General features: G+C 37.2%; 1 protein-coding gene across 1 annotated transcript in view; it reads right to left on the reverse strand.

Annotated features, from left to right (window-relative positions):
• LOC126297921 (uncharacterized) overlaps window positions 1-15,940 on the reverse strand; it is a 264,238-nt gene that overhangs the window by 125,009 nt on the left and 123,289 nt on the right. The window contains exons 26-35 of the mRNA XM_049989236.1: window positions 15,453-15,574; window positions 15,271-15,384; window positions 14,865-15,220; window positions 12,683-12,876; window positions 11,629-11,657; window positions 11,405-11,539; window positions 11,262-11,300; window positions 10,185-10,348; window positions 9,596-9,995; window positions 5,262-5,486 (exon numbers count right to left, since the gene is read on the reverse strand). Coding sequence (XP_049845193.1) covers window positions 5,262-5,486; window positions 9,596-9,995; window positions 10,185-10,348; window positions 11,262-11,300; window positions 11,405-11,539; window positions 11,629-11,657; window positions 12,683-12,876; window positions 14,865-15,220; window positions 15,271-15,384; window positions 15,453-15,574 — 1,778 coding nt within the window. The remainder of the gene's footprint in view (window positions 1-5,261; window positions 5,487-9,595; window positions 9,996-10,184; window positions 10,349-11,261; window positions 11,301-11,404; window positions 11,540-11,628; window positions 11,658-12,682; window positions 12,877-14,864; window positions 15,221-15,270; window positions 15,385-15,452; window positions 15,575-15,940) is intronic.

Below are 15,940 nucleotides of genomic sequence, written 5' to 3' on the forward strand. Positions count from 1 at the left end.
AGTACCTCTTCTAGAAGAACAGGTAGAATGTTCGTCAGAAAGTGTACATCTGTGTGCCCATTTAACACCCCTCATATAAAGTAAGATCTCACAATATAGTTTCCTATGATGCTGCATTATTATAAACTCCACATTCATTAGTGTTATACCCGACAATGCCAGTATGGTTTTTAGACACTTGCTAGTGCATGTTACGTAAACATACATTACCACTGTTCATAAATGCTGCTTCATCAGTAAAGAGCACACCTTGGAGAAACACAGTGTAGTCAGCCAGGCAATGCAAAGCAAACCATAACATTCTATAAAATGTCTAAAATCATGCACTCTGAGTGCCTGATCTAGTGAAAGATAATTTATGTTGATGCAAGATGCAAGTAACACTTGTCTTGCTGATCCCACATTTCTTGGTAATATATCTTGCCTGAGAATTCTGGTTCCAAAATAAAACAATAGCCCACAAAGGAAAATCGTTTTCCTCATGCAGGGACTCTACAGCTTTTTTAGCAGTCTATGGTGGTGGTCTGAGTGAAGTGTACTATCAACCCCACACTCCAAAACTGTTGTGTGCTACTTTTTCAATTTCATTTTCATCAATTTTTATGAGTTCCTTGTGGAAAAGATGATTTTTGAATGGATAGGAGAGCATATGAGCTGACTTGTCCCACTTTGACAGCAGCTAGGACTAAGGCCTGTTTGCTGTGCCACGATCTTTTACTTCAGTTCTAGAGCTGAGTTATATTGAAAGAGCAAATTTGTGTCAACTTCAAATAACACAGGAGAGGTATTTAGAAGTTTTAATGAAAGCTATTGTATTTTAGAGGAACACACACCTAAAGCATTCTGTAAACATTTGACAGTATCAAAATATTTAATTCATGCAGTAGCTAGCTGCTGTACTAGATCCATAGAAACTTTAAAAGAATGCTTATTAGTATCTCGTACAAGCAGCAGCCAGTCAATGACTTAAGTTTTTAGCTTAGTATAGGTTAACCCATTTATCTAGGAGGCCGCTGCTACTTGCATCAGCCAGATACTGCAGAAACCACTCTGAGCTACTGTTTTCATAAATTAATGTAACACCAACTTAAAACAGGCTCCTTTCTTTTGATGTATAGATTCTGTATGTACAGCAGCTATGAACTTGTACAAGAGGGTGCTTTAAGTATGTGGGCAGTTGGAAGCTGATCTAGCAGTTATTTATTGGTTTTATGCATTTGATATGGGCTGTATCCACAAGGGAATGAAAATGGCTGTTTTATGATATAAAAAACATATAATAGGTGTGATAATGCAGTTAACACTTCCATGACATACAGCTCAGACTTATCAGGAAACCAGTTGTCAGCTGAATGCAAGTGCAGCAAATGGTTATGGAAATATATTTTTTTCGTATGACTTACAATGAATGGTCTAATATAACAACAAAAACAATCAATTTTTGACAAAATAAGGTAATTGGATAGATTAAAAAATCTACTCACCAAGCAGTCGCAGAACACACACACATACCAGATGGGATGAGAGGGAAAGAAGAGTCTCGTAAGTCTCCCCTGACCCACAAGTTTGGGTGACTTCCTCGAAATCTACCCCTTTTCTTAGACCTCTCCATCCTTTTCTTTCACTGCTCTTCCTTCCCCTTCAACCCTTCTGCCAGAAGAAGGAGCCACAGGCTTTGAAAGCCTGCCTTATTACAATCTTTTACGTGTGTGTTGGTTGGTTGATTTGTGGGAGGAGACCAAACAGCGAGGTCATCAGTCCCACAGGATTAAGAAAGGATAGAGAAAGAAGTTGGCCATGCCCTTTCACAGGAACCATCCTGGCATTTGCCTGAAGCAGTTTAGGGAAATCATGGAAAACCTAAATCAGGATGGCCGGACATGGGTTTGAGCGGTCGTCCTCCCGAATGCAAGTCCAGTGTGCTAACCACTGTGCTACCTCGCTCAGTAATATGTGTGTCTTCTGCTGCTGCTTGGTGACTAGATTTTTTAAATCTATCCAATTACCTTATTTTACAATGAATGATGCAATTTGTTCAGAAGAAACTGAATATGGCAACAGACCGAAAGCCAACAACTGCTGGGCTATCACACTGGTCTGAAGGACTGAAAATGAGCTCGGGAGACACTCCTTTCTGGTAAATGCAGTAACCTCTATCTCACCACATTCTTGGAAGTCACAAGGGCAAGTTACAAGACAGTCCCTTGTAGGTATGTTATGTCCCTCTTAGATAACAGCAACAAGGGAACAAAAGTCAGCTGGTGCCATATGTACATCCCATAAGAAACTGTCCAACAGTTGGAAGGTAATATCTTGAGAGGAACAAGGAGACCATGATGCAGCAAATTGCAAGACACCACCAACTACTTCTGCCATCTGGAATTTGAAATCAATATTTTATGGAGACTAACAGAAGTGTTAACGATCTGGCATTTGAAATCAATATTTTATGGAGACTAACAGAAGTGTTAACGACAGTTGAGTCTCAAGTTCTGCCAGTACAGCTTCCTACTTGGAACTCTCCGTTAACATAGGATCCTTGTTGTCTGTCTACAACCCAAATGATAATGTATGACATTGCAAATTTCTTGACTTGTACTATAGATGGTGGAGGGGGCAAAAGGGCTGATTTGGACAGGTTGGGTGTGAACTTCACAAGGGAAGTGGTGACTCTTCCATTAGAAAGTATTTAAAGTGTTCATGAGTTCTTAAACACGTCACAAAGTCAAGGTGAAACTTTATTTGGTGTAGGGGTATATAATGAAATCATCCTAAAAAGAGTAAAACTGTGTGTTGGGCTGGATCTTAAATACAGCTCATATTTGAAACACTTTTTAAATCTGCCAGGAAGGCCCACAAATGAAAACTGTAGAACAAAGACAGGAAAGCAAAGTCAGTTGAGTAAAACAACAGATACTGCTAGAATAGAACACAACCATAATGGAAAATAGGCATTCTTATAACTGGTTTTAATTATAATTTTCTCAAACAGTGAATAGTGTCAAGCAACTGAAAGACAGCACAAATCAAGACAGAACCCAAAAAGTATGCACAATGTGCTCCAATAAGAGAAAAATTTTTACATTAATAATCATATATTTGAAGCAAAATTTTTAGATTCTGATTACACTAAAAATATTATGGCTCGTCTTCCAGTTTTTTACCCTCTCTTACAAACAGTTTTTATCTTACATTATGTCATTTAGTTACTATTTTATTCATTGTTGGACTTAGAAAGAAATAACCATGACAGGCTAGTAGAAGGTGCAAGCAACCATTTAAATTAAAAGCCTACTTGAAACTCAACACTTTGCGTGACAAAATTGCTAGTAAGAAAGAACAAATTATGTTGACAGTGTACAATTTCACAGAGTAAAATCCTCCTAATGTTGTCTTCACATTAAATCTCAACTGCCTTGTTTCCTTCCTCTGACTTTTTCACAGTGGTCAATTAATTCAATTATTGCTTTTTTCTGGGTTGTACTGATAACAGTGCAATTTATTGTTTGTGGTAATTTTTAGCAACAATTTACAATTACTTCAAGGTGGTCTTTCATTCCAAAGTGAACACTCAGGCAAAGCACACGGAATTATCTTTACTGATACACATTTAATCCACTAATATTAACTGAAGATCATTTATTGACTATTCTGATATAAGGAAAAAATGTTCAGAAACAAATAGGTCTTGAGTGAGCAATCAGTGTGAGGCATATGTTACTGACAGCTGATGACTCATGAAGTACTACTGCCTGCTACATCGATGTTGGTGGCACTCCTCTGAAAAGCCATACAAAATTGACTGTGATGAGTCTGCAGAAGCATTTAGCACTGTTTACAGTTCCCGACTGTTTGTCAAAAACGGAGCACTATTACTCATCTTGATGGGGTTGGAAAGTACTATTAACATTGACTTTTTTCTCTGTTTGTAAATTAAATCTGTGTTTTTTAACTAGGTCTTCTGCTCCCACCTGTGTGTCATCTTCTGCCAGTTTCAATTTATCTGAAATTGCATTAGCTGTGTAAGTGGATTCATGTAGGTCAGCTTGCACTTACATCTTTCCATGATTTGACAGCATGTATTCCATCCTTTTAAGCATCTTTGGAGTGTTTGTGTTTTGCTTTCTGACTGTAATTATATACATTGTTTTTCACATCTTTTACACTTCTCCCTCATCTGGCATAACACATTGTCAAAAACAGTTCTGTCACATCAATCAGCAAACAGTCGTATACAACTGCGGACAATATGTGATGAATTGTTTCAACTTCAATGACTGCTTCACAATCTGTCTCATCTAGATCCTCCCCTTCAACACCTGCTTCTCTGAATAACATAGATGAGAATTATCCTTATAGCACACCCTTTGATCTCACAATTCTGGCCTCAGTCTCCAATAGCCCCCACTCCCTCACCTTTCTCTCCTATTATATTCACACCTTCCTCTCGATACCCTCTCCCAATCCATTTCTCCACATCACTAACTACACACACACAACCCCCCCCCCCCCCCTCCTTTCCTCCCCGTGCCACAGTGAGCTCACCTGTTCCACAGTCAAACTCTGTGCGCTTCTTACCTTTCCCTCCCATCCACACCCATCTCTAATGAGCACACTGTCAATAAGATGTTAAATTCAAGTCTTCCTTCCTTCTTTCCCATTCACACCACACTTTCCTCCAAACCTACCTCCTACTGCCCATCCACTCCACACATTACAACACCTCAGTTGAGCTGCAGTCCCAGTACAACTTAATAGGTCAAGACAACCGGTAATCATGCAGGTTGTGTGTGTGTGTGTGTGTGTGTGTGTGTGTGTGTGTGTGTGTGTGGTGTGTGTGGTGTGTGTGTGTGTGTGTGTGTGTGTGTGTGTGTGTGTTCTGTTATCTCTGAAGGATTCAGCTGAAAACTTACCAATATTATTAGTCTTGTTCATGTGCCTATAGATGAACCAATACCTCAGTTATAAAGTGAGGCAATTCACTTTTACTCAGTCCATTAATTGTAGTAACAACATAATAACTGAAAAATCAGAGCTTAATTTAGTGCGCAGCTGGATGAATCTATATTTTACACCCCATGTTAATAAATGAAGAATTAACTGATTTTCAACTTAGAGTAATTAATAGCTTTTCTGTAGTGGATATGTTATCACATAACTGGTAAAGTATTACACACATATGTATTGATATACAATTATGTGGCTCCTCAGGAATAAATCAACAGTTAGTAATTCAGATTATTAAAATGATAAATACTTACAAGAGCTGCCTGGTGACTAGTAGCATCTGGAAGGAACTGTCCAAACTCTGCAAGAAGATCATCTTGGTGTTCAAACAATTTTGCAACTTGTGAATACACTTCTGCTTCTGTCAAATGTTTCCCAGGAGGCAGATGACCTTCTTTCATGTTACGTTGCTCTTTTTGATAGGTATGCAAAATCTCAAGAAATTTTTTGTATTTGTCTGGTTGACCTTGGAATCGATTCTGTGGATCACAGATTATACTTTAGATTTCAGACACATAGTAACAATGTAACTGGCAGGTACCAATAGCCAATTTTTTTTATTTTTATATATTTTTATTTATTTATTTATTTATTTATTTAAATTACAGTATCCTGTGCTCTCTCAGAGGATTTTAGCTCCGATTCAAAATAATGTTTCCTTGTTTTTCATTTCATGTGACATCTATGATGATATACTAACCAGTGGATTTAAAGTAATGAAATTAAATTAAATACTGAGACATTTTCATAATCAAGTACCGTTGTTCCCAATTAACTGTGCATGAATCCCTTGGTCTACAACTAATGAACGTAGCGTGACAGAAAACTTCACACAATGAATGAAATACTGATACACTGGTATTGTGTTGCAAAAGAAACAACAAAAAATGTGGTGGAAACTGAAAACCCACATTACTTGTATAATTCTTCCTGAAATAATGTAATATGCAGGGTGTATCAAAAAGAATCATTTGATTTAAAAAAAATCATAACTATTATGTTATTCCAAAACAATGGAAAATCCAGAATTCAATGTAACAATATTGTGGGAAGGAATGTTGCTACTCACCATATAGCGGAGATGCGGAGTCGCAGATAGGCACAACAAAAGATGTTCACACTTAAAGCTTTCAGCCAATGGCTTTAGCCAACCACACACACGAGTGCACTGAAACCAGTTGCCTGAGACTGCAGTCGTGTGTGTGTGTGTGTGTGTGTGTGTGTGCGTGTGCGCGCACGCGCACACACTCGTATGTGTGCCTTTGTTGACAAAGGCCACTGGCCGAAAGCTTTAAGTGTGAAAATCTTTTTGTTGTGCCTATATGCGACTCAGTATCTTCGCTATATGGTGGGTAGCAACTTTCCTTCTCATAATACTATTATGTTATTTGTGATAAGTGTGGGAACAACATACTGTTGGAAAGAGTAAACTCTCAAGTTTTACACGATTCCCACTAGGTAGTAGCAGTGTGCGCCCACTTCAGTTCTAGTAAAAATGGTGTCGGGACAACAGAAAGCATTTTGTGTTCTACGTTTTGCGCAGTGAAGGTCAGTAATAACTGTTCAGTGTGACCTTCGTACTAGGTATGGTGTGGATCCTCCTACAGCACAGAGCATTAGATGATGGCATGAATAATTCTGAAAAACAGGTTGTTTGCGTAAATAGAAGTTCCCGAGTGTCTGATACAGATAACGAACATATCCGCCATAGTTTCACAAGGAGTACACAGAAATCCATTCACTGTACAGCTCAACATGACCCCCCCTCGATGTCCGTCTGGTGTGTATTGCGTTGACATTTACACATGAAACCATACAAAATTCAGCTACTGAAAGCTCTTTGTGAAGGTGACAAAGAAAAATGTGTGGAGTTCTGTAATTTTGTTCTTGGAAAGATGGAGAATGACGACTTTCTTCCACACTTTGTGTTTAGCAATGAGGCAAAATTCCATTAAAACAGAAAGGTGAACCGACATAATATAAGAATCACGTGAACAATCACATGAAGTTGTACAACATGAGAGGGGCTCTCCAAAATTTAATATGTTTTGTGCAGTTTCACGGGAAATGGTGTATGGTCCATCTTTCTTTGCCGAGAACACTGTTACAGAAAGCACATATCTCGATATGCTTGAGATCTTTCTTTTCCCACAGTTGGAGACTGATTCAAATGACTTCATTTACCAACAGGATGAGGGGATTTTTAAATCAAAGGCTTACTGAATGATGGATCGGTCGCACTGGACCTAATGATTCAGCCTTACATTACTGGCCTCCAAGGTCACTGACCTGACTGTATGTGATTATTTCTAGTGAGGGTTTATAGAAGTCTGTTTATGTGCCTCTGTTATCAACAACAATGAATGAACTGAGACATCGCATAACATCAGCTGTGGAAGCTGTGTCTCAAGACAAACTAGCTGCAGTGTGGGAACAATTTGAATATCACACTGACATATGCTGTGCATCTCAAGGGAGACATATTTGTATTGAACCCCTATGAAAATGTATAAAAAAGAAAAAAAAACTTTTTGAGTTTCCCATTCATCAAAAAACAAACTTCATTGTATATGTTTATTAGTTTCAGAAATATAGAAATGTCAAATCGTATGATTGTTTTTGATACATCATATACAGTAAGGAAAAAATTGCTTTTTACCATTACCATTCTTATGCCCGTTTCTGTTAAAGTAATTACAATATTAAACAACAAATCTAAATATATGCCAGTACATAATATATGTACTATGAAATGCATAACACTAACTTCCTCTGCTGTCATATATGGACTCTTACAAAAGATTGTTCCAATCAAAGCCAGAATTTCTTTCAGTATGGGTGTAAAGTTTTCTTTTCATTCATTTTTCTCATTATATTTTCTAATCCACACACACACACACACACACACACACACACACACACACACACACACACACACACACACACACACACAGTACATGGGAGCAGAAGATACATACAAAATAAAATTTACAAGATTGATTATCCCTCATGACTCGCAGTTTAAGTATCTTTACAAAAGCTAACTGAAGGGAAGGAATACAGGTTAGGCTGGTTTACTGAAAAATCTTGGGATTTATCCTGACCAATCTTTGGAAACCATAAAAAAAACCAAAGCTAAACGGTCAGATGGGGTTCGAACATCAATTTTCTACATCTAGGCCTACACAGATACTCCACAAGCCACTGTACAGCTGTATATGAGTCATGACTTAATCATTGGTAGATCTTGCAAGACAGAATACCTGATGATGATGGTGATGATGATGATGATGATGGGTGATGATGATTATGATGATGATGATGACGACGACAGTGACAATGAATCATGTTGATGAAAGTATGTGAATGTTTTGTAGATTTCAAAGACAGACAAGTCACAGTTGAACCCTGCTTTCTTCTAATATGATCTGTGCCCTAACCATATTCCCATCCTGTTTGAGGCAATAGCTGTTGATGAAGGTATTTTGAGTTTCATCAGTGTCAAAGAAAGACAAAGCAAAGAAAACACACAAATAATATGCAAAAGGAAATATTTGATATGGTATATGGCTATGTGCAATCTTATCATCTTCAGTGAATTACTAAATGAAATTGCATAGTCAAGTCAATATCAACATTAACAGCATTTTTACATGTCCAATTGCTGTACATTCTTTTCAAATATTTCCATTATTAAAGTTTGAAAGACCTGGATGGGGAGGAGGAAAAGTCATTTTCTCCAAAACAGTTCACTTCAAATATGGTAATGCGATAAAATAACATAATAAAAAAAAAGTTAGCCAACAAAAAAATGGTTCTAGCACAGACCAGAGGCATAAAACACTTTCTTTCAGGAAAGTATCACAATGGGAGTTCCCAAGCTGACTTTCCACTTGAACTGCAATCGTGAGTGAACACCAGTGCGATGTTTTCAGACTTTCTTCATATAGTAATTTACAAAATGAGATATGGTTTGCTGTCAGTATGTTTAAGATGTTACGCTATCACCTATCACAAGCAAATCTTTGAAGGGCTAGAAACATTTAGTCAAGATGTTCTTTCATAGCCTGTAAAAAGGTAAGATGGACATAAATTACTTGACTTGGATTGCTATCTTTAATAGTTTATGTTGCATTCATTAATATACTGAGACTTCCTCTTTTAGTGAAATCTTTAATTGAACATCAGACTGCGGAGTGAAGCAGAGTTCTTTCCAGATGCAACAGTGCTGACTGGACTACGACTTAAATCCAGACCCATTCATTTCACATTTCAAACTGTAGAAGAGATATTTCCACAAGTCTGGCAGATGTGCTGAGCACCTGAAGTAAAGATCACGGTGAGTATAAAGCTCAGATTTGGATCTAAATTGTGATATGTCACAAAAGTACTAGTAATTTCTTCTGCCAGATTTCATATCATTCAGATTTGTGTGGAATAAATTATACTAATAAATAGAATTTTATAGCAAAAATATTCTACATTAAATTCTGGTTTTGATGTGAACAAGTTTTGTATTACTATTACTGACAAGTAATTTTAATTTGTGCAGTTTCTTTGTGTTTTAATGATCCAAAGAACATCTCACCTTGATTTTATTAACGTAATTTATGGCATGATTGAATTCGACAGGCTGACCTTGCCCCTGAGGCATACAATGGTCAGCATGGCTTATAGAATGTGCTGGAGATGTATACCCTGCAGCAGCAGGTACAGGTGATGTTGAAGGCGCTATATGATGATGAGGAACCATGGGTGAAGGTGATGGAGTAGATGCAACAGCAGGTATTGATGTTGCAGCTGCCGTTACTGAAGCTACGTTGTGATAAACAGCAGAAGCAGATGCAACAGCAGCAGCTGAATGGTGGGTAGGGCTGTAAAGGAAGAGACAACAGCGATCTTTCAATAGTGATAGAACAGTCCAAGTAGTAATAACATATAGAATCTTTAAAGCTATTTCACCAATTAATGCACATAAACTAGAACGTCTGATACAAAAAATTTTATAGTATGGGTCTAAATTTATGCTAGTACTTCCAAAATGTAACAAAAGTACACAGTTCAAGTAAGCAGTGAAAAATGTTCAATTCTAAACCTGTACTCAACACAGCAGTGAAACAGAGCCATTTTGGGAACATTGCTCATAAGTTAAGACACACAACAAATCACACAACTACAATGGAAAAATGTTGCAGCAAGACTCTGTAAGGGTGGATACATTTATTGCTTTGCTGGGAACTGTTTGTCTTTTGCTAATAAAATCTTGTAAAAACATACTCAATGTAAATAATGGTATATAATCACATGCAACTAAATGTAGTTCCTTTTCAAAATTCTCTTCCTTAGTTTCAAGAAATTTTTATGGGTATATGATCATATCGTTACATTGTGCTATTGACTAAAATTTTGGCCACTGTTGAAAGAAGATGTCATTAGAATAGTGTATTAGCTATTCAACTGGACAACAGCTGTAGCAGCATGCCTCTCTTTCCAAAGTTTTAGGATCCAATTTTCCAATGCTCTCTGATTTTGAATGTCACCAGATTTCATTTACAGAGGTATGAATTAACAAGTCTTAAAAATGATGTAGGCTCAGAAAAAAATTGTATTTTAGATACAGTACTGTGTTGAAATATCACATTGGAAAGTTCTGAGTACTGTACAAAGATTTCTGAATCGATACAACGTATATGTATTCAAAATTATGCTGCAAGGTTTTCAGAGTCTGCCTACAAAATTTTGCTACCCAAAATTAAAAATATGACTGTCCCTACCAAAAGAAAGTATGATCTGTATATTGTACACAGTCCTCTGCTATGTTCTTGACAGTTTCAGTAAGAGCAAAATGGTCAATGTATTGTCATAGTAGGGGAAAACATTTCAGATCTGTAAAGATACAAGGTGTGAGAATTTACTACGCACTACACACTACATGGACAAATTAGATGGCAAAACAGCATTATTAGTCCTAACAATTCTAAGAATCATGAAACATTGTGGTGGTGGCAGGGGGGGGGGGGGGGGGGCACTGTGAGCAGAACTTCAACATCTGCCTATTTTATTACAAGTTCTCATGAGTTTCTACCTAAAGTGCTAACTACTATGTTACAAAATGATTTTTTTTTTACTATAGATAAACTACTGAGAAATATGATCATTGGAATATTGATTTTAGGACTACTCTTATCAGTCCATCAGCAGGCTTGATACTGTACTCCACTCTATTCTTCTCCCCATGTCAACATGTGCAAAACCTTTGATTTTAATGCATAACCTTCAATGCCCTCAATAATCTGTGATACATATTTTTATATTAAGGTTTACTAACTTGTCAATGTGAAGTTATTGGATGACAATTTCAGCTTTGATATGAATGAAAGAATTAAGTGGACATAGCCTTGCTATGGTTGTTATCCCAGTGCTCTTGACAACAGACAAGAGACAGTCTGAAAGTAATGTCTCCTCTTTCTTTATCACGTAAAGTATTAGAATAGCCTAGCAAATTTGACTCTGGTGCCAATATCTTAACCTCCTATTCCATTATTTGGAAATACCATTATGTTTCCACAACAAGTGCATTATAGTGTTTGAGGTAATTACTGATAATGGCATGTGTATTACACAAAGTGCTGCGAAAGAGTTTATGAATGCTGAAAGCAAAAACCCAAACAACATTAATGGAAGTGTGAAAAATATTTTTTAGGGTACTATGGTGGATATTAGCACAATTAGATCCCGAGTTTGTCAGCTTATAGAAGCGTACTGGCCAACCCACCATTATAGAGGCCACTCACAACATCCAACGCATCATGTTGGTCATTTGCAGCCATCACCATCTAACAGCTAATAAAGTATGACACAAACTATCCATTGTTAAAGAGTAGTCCATAAAGATTATTGATAAACTAATTTACTCAATAGTATGTGCAAAAAGAGTACAGTGAATCTTAGGTGACCAGAATGAAAAATCAGTGAAGATACAGGTTCTTAGCAAGCATTCTTACAGTGGATGAGACACGGAATTATTTCTTTTGAGATGAATCAAAAAAGTCATTGATGGAATGGTGTCGGGAGGGGGAGGGGGCAACTGACCACTGGATAGTGATGGCAAGGGATTTCCCCTCCCCCAGGATGTTATGAATTCATGGCATTTTTGGAGAGTGGACAAATGATAAATTCTATGCAATACATCAGTATCCAGGAGAATCTCAACAAACAACTTTACAAAGTTTGCAGTACAATAAATTTAGTACCAGCACACACACTGGGGCATAAAACTGGCTGAGATTGCTAAACTTGGATGTGAAAGCACAGAGCTAGTGAAAATAAGCTGCAGTTTTCTAATTGCCAAAGGAAATTAATAAAAATGTTTAGATACAGGAGACTGCTATTGATGTCAGTTCATGAGTAAGTACAAGACACACACATAATTAGTATCACTTAACAGCTCACAAAACTTTTATACTTTCCTATTTTCCTATCTTGCTTTGCCACAGTAATTTGAATTCTATCTTACTGAAAAACACGAAAATATCATACAAATTGCATGAGCATAGTCATTTTATAGAAGTCTATGCTCAGGCTGACTGTGAGAGGGAAAGGGGGATAATGGAGATCTGAATTGTGTTAAATTCTCCAAGAACTGATTTGACATAAGAATGTAAGCAGTTCTAACTCATGAATTTTGAACCAAGAACAATTGGAGAAACAATATGTTCTAATATTTTCCAATCATGATTAGTTTCAATATTGAGAGGAACAACAAAGAAACTTGTCATACAAATAAATATCAAACAACTTCTTTGATGTTGGTCAAGGCACTCTATTTGAATGCAGGATGTCGTATTATTACAGTCTGGGTAAATTGCACTACATGTTAAGTACAAGCAAGTTTTCACACATCTCAATGTTCTGATTTAATATCTCCTGAATTATGTATCATACAATGACATAATTTGAGTGTACATTCAGTGATGTGACACCTACAGTGAAAATGTACTTAATTCATTAAATAACAAATTACAAGCAGCAGGTATTTTCTGTGATTTGTGAAAGGCATTTGATTGTGTGAACCACAACATCCTTTCAAATAAATAAATTAGAATTCTATGGTGCCACGGGCAGTGCTGCAAAATGGTTCAAGTCATACCTCGCTAACAGGAAACAAAGGGTGTCAGTGCAAGGGACTAGTGAATTAAGTCATCAGTCATCATCAGAATAGGAAGAAATTACATGTGGTGTCCCACAAGGATCCTTCTTAGGGCCATTGCTTTTTCTTGTGTACATTAATGATCTCTCATCAGTTGCACTGCCAGAAGCAAAGTTTGTTCTGTTTGCAGATGACACAAGTACTGCAATAAATAGTATGTCGAGTGTAGTTCTCGAAAGATCTGTTAATGATATTTTCATGGATCATAATAAATGGTTTGAAGCCAATTCACTGACATCCAACTTCGAAAAGACTCACTATATGCAATTCAGAACCTGTAAGAGGTTTCCACCCAGCATATGTATAAAGTGTGAAGAAGAGCAGATAGAAGAGGTTGACAGTCTTAAATTCCTGGGATTACAACTTGATAAAATTAGCAGACATAGATGACATAAAAATTGAAAAAGCTTGCATACTTTGCCTACTTTCACTCCATAATGTCATGTGGTATAATATTTTGGGTTAACTCTTCAAGTCAAACAAAAGTTTTCAGAGTCCAAAAGTGTGTAATACGTATTATTTGTGGAGTAAATTCATAGACGTCCTGTAGAAACCTCTTCAAAGAACTAGGTATACTAACTACTGCCTCTCAGTATATTTACTCCTTAATGAAATTGGTCCTAAATAATATATCTCTTTTTTCCAACAAATAGCTCAGTTCATACATACAATACCAGGAACAAAAATGATCTGCACAACGACTTAAAAGCACTTACTTTAGTTCAAAAAGGGGTCCACTACTCGGGAACACTCATCTTCAATAATTTGCCAGCACACATAAAAAATTTAGTTACAAATAAAGATCAGTTTAAAAGGAGCCTGAAAGACTTACTAGTGCCCAACTCCTACTCCATTGACGAATTTTTTAATAGAAACAAATGATGTATTGTATATACTCATACTATTAGTATTGTTATTTCAGCTTTAAAAAAAATTTACATGTTCCACATCCACATGGATCTCCTCAGCTCGGATCTATGGAACGAAAAACTAATCTAAATCTATATCTAGATACTGTCTGCAAACTGTGTGGTGAAAAGAGGTAGTAGTAATGAAATAATAAAGTAAAACTTCACGCCTGATGTTGAAATTTTACTACACACCATTTTAAGCAGAAGCTAGTTTCCCACACATAGTAGCAAAGAAGAAATAAATTAATATGTCGTGTCCAATGCTCAAGTTTCACTGCATGAACAGAAAAAAATGTAGTAAGCAATAACCTTTTTTTCCTTTCATCATTTTGTGGTGAGTGTCAATGAGAGAAAGTTTCATGGAGGTTTGAAATTATATGTAAAGTTTATTGGAAGTTACTAAGTACTCTCATTCTCAAATACTGGATGAATAAAGTCCACATATTCGTGTGCCTTAGTTACACTGCTTTAAGATACATACATAGTTTCTACCTTACTTTCCTTATTGTGTTAAGATTGTAACATGTGATTATAACTCTTAATGAGTAGATAATGAAAGCATTTAAAATGTTTTAATTCAGTCAATAATTACCAAAAATATTGAAAATCAAATTTTTGCTGCCCCTGGAAGACATTAGATAAGCAATGTGCAACTGGTGCTGTGTACCAGGTGCTGGGATAGTTGCTTAGTAATACTAATTAGCTTTACTTTTCATAGATTCTGAGGGTCTTATCACTTTAGTGATGATAGCAGTGAGAAAATCAAGAATAGGTAAGTTGTAGAGCAGTACTGCCATGCTGGTGGGCTGTGCACCCCAACATAACGTAACATAACCCCCCTCCTCCCAATGCTGGCAGCCTGTACATCATCCTGAAGGGTGTGATGACAGCAATGAGGATGCCAGTGTGGGGATGTATGAGTAGTGGAATGGATTATGGAGAACTGTGAGCATTGTGGTTGACCATGTAATTTATCTGCCAGGCTTGAGCCATCCTGCGGTATGGAGGGGTACGGCACAAGTAACAAGGTAATTGCGTCATCAAGACAATGATGCTGGTGCAGCTTCGTCATCTGGATTTTAAATGCACGGACCTGTTGCGGAGCAAGCCATTGGAAGCCGGACAGAAAGGTGCCATACAGACCAAAATGATACCGTTCTCTTCACAAAAGTGATGAAATTCTGCAGATGTGAACTGAAGTGCAATATCTGCTACAACAGTTTCTGGACAGTGCCAATATGCCTGAATCTCGGGATGCTTGATAATTTTTTGATATGCTAGACTCTTCCAAAGCACAAACTAGATGATGTCATGGAGGACCAGACCCAATGGTGACTTGTGGGTGGTTGTTGTGGCATCCACTCGCAAATGGGAGGCAGCGGCCTCGGCCTCTGTGTCTGTGTAGAAACAAATCTCCAGTGCAGCTCAAAGTCTGTGTCCTGTCCTACTGGGAGACAGAACAATGCATACAAGTTCACATAATGAACTGTGTAATGATAATGGACATCACAGTAATACTCTGACAGGAACAGTGGCCACCAATACACATACTGGGCAGTCCTGCCAGGTATGTCATAGTGGACGTTAAACAATGTCAGTAGGGGTCTATGGTGTGTTAAAAGAATAAAACAATGTCCATACACATAACAATGAAACTTTTTTAGCACTAAGATGATGACCAAGGCCTATTTTTCTATTTGACGGTAACTTCACTGTGCCAGGGTTCAAATTTTGGAAACAAATGCAGTCAGACCCTCAATGCCATTGATTTTGGGAGAAAGAATGGCTCCAAGGCCATAGTCTTATGCAATTG

The sequence above is a fragment of the Schistocerca gregaria genome, chromosome X (genome assembly GCF_023897955.1).
Source record: "Schistocerca gregaria isolate iqSchGreg1 chromosome X, iqSchGreg1.2, whole genome shotgun sequence".
Lineage (NCBI taxonomy): Eukaryota > Metazoa > Arthropoda > Insecta > Orthoptera > Acrididae > Schistocerca > Schistocerca gregaria.